Here is a 7375-nt window from a genome sequence, read left to right as displayed (position 1 = left end):
ATATTGCCAAACTTACACAAAAAAAATTAATAATAGTTTAGAGTGCAAATACATAAAAACTCTTATGTTTTTAATAACTTTCCATATATTTATTTTTCACACTATTTTTATTTTAGGTATATTCTTAATTAATAAAATTAAATATTTATATAAATTTCTTAAAAAGTCGGGGTAATCTCATGACACCACACTCACTTTGAGCAAGTCTTGGCTTTATAGGGCAAGGTAGCTTTATTTCTTTATTAACTTTCCATAAACTAGGCATTACCATTATCCAATTTATTTTTCATGATTTATATTAATGGGTATAATTTTATATAAGTAAAATGTTTAAAATTTTGGTTCACACATTATGATTATTGTTATAAACTAATTTTAAATAAGTTAAATGTTAAGATTTTGGGTCCACACTGCACAGCCGATGACAACTACACTTAATGCCAATGAAAATGGGGAGAACGGAATCGACGTCTATTTATAAGATATTGGGCGGATGCATGTGTCATCATCAATCAATTGCTTTTATGGAGCTATAGACATCTCATTTCGATAGTCTGAATCGAGAGAAACTTTCAGAGTTTTTTTAGGATTTGTTTTTTAGGGTGGAACATTGATCTTCATTAAGCGACTTGACAGGGAGACATGGCAGATCGTCTGCAGATCAAAAAGAGGGCGAGGGAAGAATACGAAGGAGATTTTATTTCAAGGCCGCCACCAAGAATTGCCACGAATACTTCATCGCTCGCCTACCCTCTGCGTATGCGAGAGTTGGGCAAAAATATGAAGCTTCCACATATTTATATTTATAGAGATTATCATGTACAGAGCTTTGGGCATATAGGCATGGGTACTGTTCAATTTATGGTGACGGGAGCTGACATGATACTTGTTGTCCATTCCTTTAAGCATCTGGTGCTATTCAAAAGACAGGCAGATCAAATATCACCTGTTCACTGTAACACAAATAGAAGCATCAGTGCCCTCCGTGTGAAGGGATTTGTACAAACTGTGTGTTACAATAAACACAATAATTCATTTCTAATAGCGCATAGGGTGTATCATAAAAAATGCCAATGTGACGGCGTTGAAATAATAAGCCTCGACATTGCATCTATAAAAGAAGGAGAATCTCTAAAGACCACGCGGCTTTTTCCGGAAGAGTCCCACGTAAAAGAATGGTGTTTTGATATTCCAAATTGCAGGGCCATCATTCACGATGTGAGGCACCATTCATTTAAGTGTTGTGAATTAAAAGAGTACACATTGTTGTTTGCAATAGCAAATTTAGGTTTCACAAATGTTAGACCAGGTATTTCTTCAAATCTGAAAACTACAAGTCCCGGAAATATGGACATGATGATATATGAGCGAATTTCTTCCACGAAAAGTAATGGAAGGGTTGGAGTGGAATTGAAAATTTATTCCAAACTTAATGGAATACTGCAAAAAGAAATATTTCTCCCTCGGTCTACTGCTGAAGAGATCATCCAGTTCGTCGTGCTGTGTGACAGCAATACACTACTTATTCAACAATATTCGTCGCATATTGAAGTGGTAGAGATCTGCAGTGAAAACCCTGTTTCAATAAACATCAGAAATACAAATATTAGTGCAATCAGTGAACCTTACTATTTATATAAAAGATCCCAGTTTATCTGCTGCACCGAATCCGGAAAAATTCAGGTTTGTAATCTTCGTGGTGAGATTTTAGTGACACTTGAAGATCACCCACTTGCAGAATGGCCAGTGTTGGATTCCGCGAACATTTTCAGGCATTCATACATTTCTAATTCACAGGATATTATCATTTCTCTTTGCTGCCGCCAGTTACGCGCACCGTCGGGAGAGCGATCGATATACAGTGTGAATGTTAGCAGCATTGTTACAGGGAAATGTTTGGCAAAGATTAGTGCGGAGGATCCAAATTGTTCTAAAATCAGAAAGGCAGTATTGAACGATGCAGTCCGGGCATTCGCATTCGATGAAGGCACTCACGAGATTTTTACGGGAAATGATGGCGGACTTTGTGGCGTTTGGTCCAACGAATTCTACAAGGATGAAGGAGACGTGAGGGATTAAAACCTAGACCAACAATGGTCGATTTCAGGGGTTTTACTGTGTTTTATTGTTTTTTAAAATGATACATTCGGTTTATGTCCTTATAATTTCTTAGTAGACCAGACATTTAGATTTATTTATTTTAATAAATGGAGTTTGTGGAAACATATTTTTTTCATTTTAAGAAATTGTCAGATGCTTATGTTGCTTTAATTTTTTAAATTCTTAGAATTTTACAGATGGTTATGTTTTTAATTTTAAGATGAGATATTTAGGTTTTTTTAAACTAATGACTTGATTTTATATATATATGGATGGTTGATTGAAATTTTAATGTTATAAGTTGTATTATTTTTTTGAAGATGTTATCAAAAATGGTTGTCAGATTTCAAACATAAATGTTTAACATTTAACAGATTTAATAATTAATAAAAATTTAATTTAATGTCTGTCTTAATTATAAATCTATCTAATTATTATGTATAAACACAATACCAATTTAACAAGAAAGCAAAGTGTAATTGGTTTCATCCTACATGTAAAGTGGAATTCTATTTGTGAGAAAGGATTTCTAGAGCAAGTGCTAAATGAGATTAATTTTGTGTTGTGTTATTGGTTTCCAGATTTGAAATTTGTTTGGAGTAAACAAATCTCTTCTGAACATTAGCATTGATATTATTCAGTGTTTGGTGAGTTCTGAACAAATACAATGAAAATAAGAATTTTAGTCATTCCATATAGAATTGCTGCAAATCTGTAGGATCTCCATTTCACTGGATTTTGATTTCAATTGTTCTTCCTACTGGCTTGCATATTATGTTTTTTCTACTAAGTAAATTCATGATTTTTAACTACTTGTGTGTTTGGAGAGCATGGTTTTGAACTATGTGTTTGGAGAACAAGGTGAGACTATTTGTAAATGGATTCCAAACACCAAAATTCTAGAAGCCAAAGTTAGCGACACATAACATTAGCAGATAGCAAAAAAATTGTTTAAGGTGAAATATTGAAAGTAAAAAAGTTTTAAAAAGTTGACAAACCCGTCTATCTATATCTATTTCATTTTTGGATTTTGTTACGTTTTGGATTTTGTTACGTTGATTCAGCAATAGAAATAAAAATATAGATATATAAATAACCACTTTTGGATTAAATAATATGTAGATAAGATTTATAAATATATAAGTAAGCGTTTTACAGGGTTGAGAAATTCATGCACTACCCGGTCTTCCTCCCATGAGATACAGAAACAACTTCGTATATTTATAAACACGTTGGAAACAAACTCGCAAAATACACTCGTTGTTGGAGACTTTGCAATAGAGCCTCTCTCCGGACCTTAGAATCTCCTTAGACCCAAAATTAATCACTCGGGAGAATAAGGGAATTAGTGTTTAAATTCAATATTCTTGTGTTTCAATAAGTGAGTCTTTATTGTTGCAGGTCTAAACTCTGGAGGTCAAAACAAATTTACAAGGTGAAGGAGTTGGTAGGAAAGTTATGAAAATGCTAGTTATATTTAGAGAAAACCAGGCAAAGATTTTTGTAAATCTAGGTTAGTTGTTAAGCTTCAAAATATTAGGTATTCATAGTGCTGAATCCATTTCCCCCATCAAAAGCACAATTCAAAAGCTACCCTCTACAAGTTTTTTTGAAATTTTTTGCCTGGATTCCTGCCACTTTTGGCCATCGAGGCAATTCCTCTACCTGGTTAGAAGACTCCCATTTAATATTGCTAATATTGCTAGCCTATATGCAGCCATTTATGTGGTTTACACAATACCACATACCTCCCAACAAAAATCTGAGATATAGAAGCCATACAAATCTATTAAATATTACATTTATATTAGAATATTACATTATTTTAGTTTAAATATTATAATATTATATTATAATTTAAATATTTTGGTTTAAATAGTAGAATATTAGATTTTTAGTTAGAATATTATATTATATACTCACACTGTAACATTTTATGAATATTACATTAGTACACCAAAATTGTAACATCTCATTTCTCTTTTTTTTAAGCACTAAGGGATCAAATCTATATTAGATCCATATTAACCCTCCATGTTACATTTGAATATTATATTTAGAATAATTTGGTTTAAATATTAGAATATTGCACTGTTTTAGTTAGAATTTTGGTTGTTGAAAATAAAATCAAAGCAACTTATATCCATTTTAACATGCTTGAAATCATTAGTTAAGATAATCTTTACATTACTCTAATTCAAACATTTCTAATCATATTTTGCATTAGATGCATTTATTTAAGTGGATCCCCCTCTGTGTGATCCTCCCTCTACTATAAAGAAACCAATATGGCTTAGTGACACCTTATAGGATGTTGATATACATGTTTCCGCAAGAGGAACCTTTCGAGAAATTAAGAATCTGTGTCGATATCAGAGATATGCTTTAGCTATTAGCAACATTATACACGCTGAACCTTACATTTTGAAGAAACATCGAAAGAACAAGTGTGGAAGGATGTTATGGCTAAAGAATATGAGTCCATCATGAAGAACAATGTGTGGGAAGTGGTTTCGAGACTTAAAGGGAAATTTATTATGACTTCTCAATGGATATGAAAAATTAAACATGGTGCAGAAGGAAGTATCGAGACGTACAAAGCTAGGTTCATGGATAAAGTATTCTCCCATAAAGAGGGAGAGGACTACGATGAGATTTTTTCACCTGTTGCATAATGTACTACCATTCGATCTATTGTTTATCTTGGTTCTAGCCAAGGTTGGATACTTCATAAAATGGATCTGAAGGCCACATTTCTACATGGGATTCTCAAGGAAGAAGTATACTTGGAACAACCACAATTCGTTGAGGAACATGATAAGAAGACTCATTGTGCAGGTTGAAGAAACTTTTTTATGGATTGAAGCAAGCCCCTAGGTCTTGGTATGCTCGCATTTGATAACTAGCTAATGAAGGTTGGATCTACTAGAAGCAATGTTGATCCCAATATGTACTTCAAATCCATCCAAGATACGCCTTTGATTCAGGTATTTTATATTGATTTATTCTTGACATGTGGGAAGCTTCTTATCCTCCAATATAAGAGGGAGTTTTCCTCTAAGTTTGAGATGAAAGACCTTGGTTTGATGCACTACTTCCTGGTCTTAGAGGTGTGGCAGATACCTAGTGAGAATTTTCTTTCTCAAGGAAAATATGTTGTCAAGTTGTTGGAAATATTTGGAATGGTGGAATTCAAGTCCATGGCCACACCAATAGAAATGAATTTTAAGAAGTTATATTGTGAATTTGAGGGACCTGATCTAGCAAATTTTCTAAGTATCAGCAGTTGATTGGGGCACTGATGTTCTTAGTGAACACTAGACTTGACATGGTGGATCCATTACATGCACACTAATTTATTGTTACCCGCCATTTATGGGTGGTATCATAGGAAAACAATTTCTCCTAGATGGTCCTCAGTTGGAGCCATTAGCCCCTTGTAGCCACCAGATAGCTTGATGTTCCACTGTCTCTACCACCTGAGCCATCTGTGTGGTCCATCAATCATCTATTATGATCATATGTTTGAAGGTGGGCCTCCCAACCCCAAAGGTATGAATTTTCATTAGTGTAATTGAGTATTTTGGTTTAAATTTCATGGACACTTTTAGGAATTGTGTTGGCATTATGATACATATGTTGTACTTAATGGCAACCCACTCATCTCAGATGATAAATTATAGTGCAGCAAAGTTCACGCACTTTCATGAAGATAAAAGTTTCTTTCATGTAGAGAAATGTTCACGCACTTTTATGCAGAGAATATTTTATTTCATGTAGAGAAAAGTTCACGCACTTTTATGCAGAGAAAAGTTTATTTCATGTAGAGAAAAGTTCACGCACTTTCATGCAGAGAAAAGTCCCTTTCATGAAGAGAAAATTTCACGCACTTATATGCAGAGAAAAGTTTATTTCATGTAGAGAAAATTTCACGCACTTATATGCAGAGAAAAGTTTATTTCATGTAGAGAAAAGTTCACGCACTTTTATGCAGAGAAAAGTTTATTTCATGTAGAGAAAAGTTCACGCACTTTTATGCAGAGAAAAGTTTATTTCATGTAGAGAAAAGTTCACGCATTTTCATGCAGAGAAAAGTCCCTTTCATGAAGAGAAAAGTTCACGCACTTTCATGGTTGGCTCATGGTATTCGTCCAACAGTTTTTGATCCTGTGGTTTTGGTCTGTGGTATTGCATCCAAAAGTGTTGATCTCACGCACTTTCATGGTTGGTTCATGGTATTAGTCCTATAGTTTTTGATCCTATGGTTTTGGCTCGTGGTATTGCATCCAAAAGTGTTGATCTCACGCACTTTCATGATTGGTTCATGGTATTAGTCCAACAGTTTTTTGATCCTATGGTTTTGGACCGTGGTATTGTGGAAGGCCTATGACTATAAAAGAGGAAGGAGATCATTTGGCAAAGCATCATCGAATAAATTGAATATCTAATAAGTTCTAGATCTAAAATATTTGTGATTGGGTTATGGTGAAGATCTGGATATGAATGAAGGAGGAACCTTAGCGCATAAAGAAGGATAATTCTATTGATGGGTCATAATATTTATGCTTGAATAATAGTATCTTTGCATGATTTTGATCTGTTATATGAGGCGCATGCTTGATCTATAAATCTGACAATCTGGGTTAATTAGTGTCTTTAAATTATGATCTAGCTGCCTCTATCTATTGCTGCAGTATTCTGGGTTCAGAATTTGGTGTGTGGTTACTGTTACTGTGTTCTGGGTACAGCTGTCAGAGAAGTGTTTACTTGATTCAGTGCTAATTGGGAAAAGGAGATTGTTTGATGCAGATATACTTGATGATTTATTGATGTTCATGGATCCAGTCTGAAAATTTATGAAACGTGGTCCCTGGAAGAAAGAGAAGGTTGTAGCCTTCAGTAGGCCAGCACCTACGTACTAGTATCTTGGCTAGTACAAGAGCTAAGGGGGTTGTAGCTCCCTTCCAGGAGAAGTTGGAGAACGAGAGAGGGTTGTAGCTCTCTGCAAGTTGTAGCCTGCGTACTGGTAAAGGACTGCACCAGTACAAAATCATTGTAAAAGGAGTTTCTAATTGAAAGAAGATAGAGACATATTACAGCAGGTGGTTTTCACCCACATTGGGTTTCCACCTTATATCTGGTGTTCTTTTGTGTGACTATTTGCTTTTCTTGTTCTTGCTCATTATTTTATGATACTGACATACAAAGTAATGATCAATATTTGAAGAATTATTCAAAGTATAAACAAGGAAGATAGATTGAAAAGAATTTGATA

The 7375-nt window shown here is 34.2% G+C and overlaps 1 protein-coding gene across 1 annotated transcript; it reads left to right on the top strand.

Annotated features, from left to right (window-relative positions):
• The first annotated feature begins 642 nt into the window (after positions 1-642).
• LOC149257035 (uncharacterized) lies at positions 643-2079 on the top strand. Its single transcript, XM_089451602.1, has one exon. The coding sequence runs from the start codon at positions 643-645 to the stop codon at positions 2077-2079; it is 1437 nt and encodes a 478-aa protein (XP_089307728.1).
• The last annotated feature ends 5296 nt before the right edge of the window (positions 2080-7375 follow it).

The sequence above is a fragment of the Pinus tabuliformis genome, chromosome 6 (assembly GCF_031772625.1).
Source record: "Pinus tabuliformis cultivar Carrire ecotype Pingquan chromosome 6, CPIR1, whole genome shotgun sequence".
Taxonomy (NCBI): Eukaryota; Viridiplantae; Streptophyta; class Pinopsida; order Pinales; family Pinaceae; genus Pinus; species Pinus tabuliformis.
This window is presented reverse-complemented; position numbering and strand designations above follow the sequence as displayed.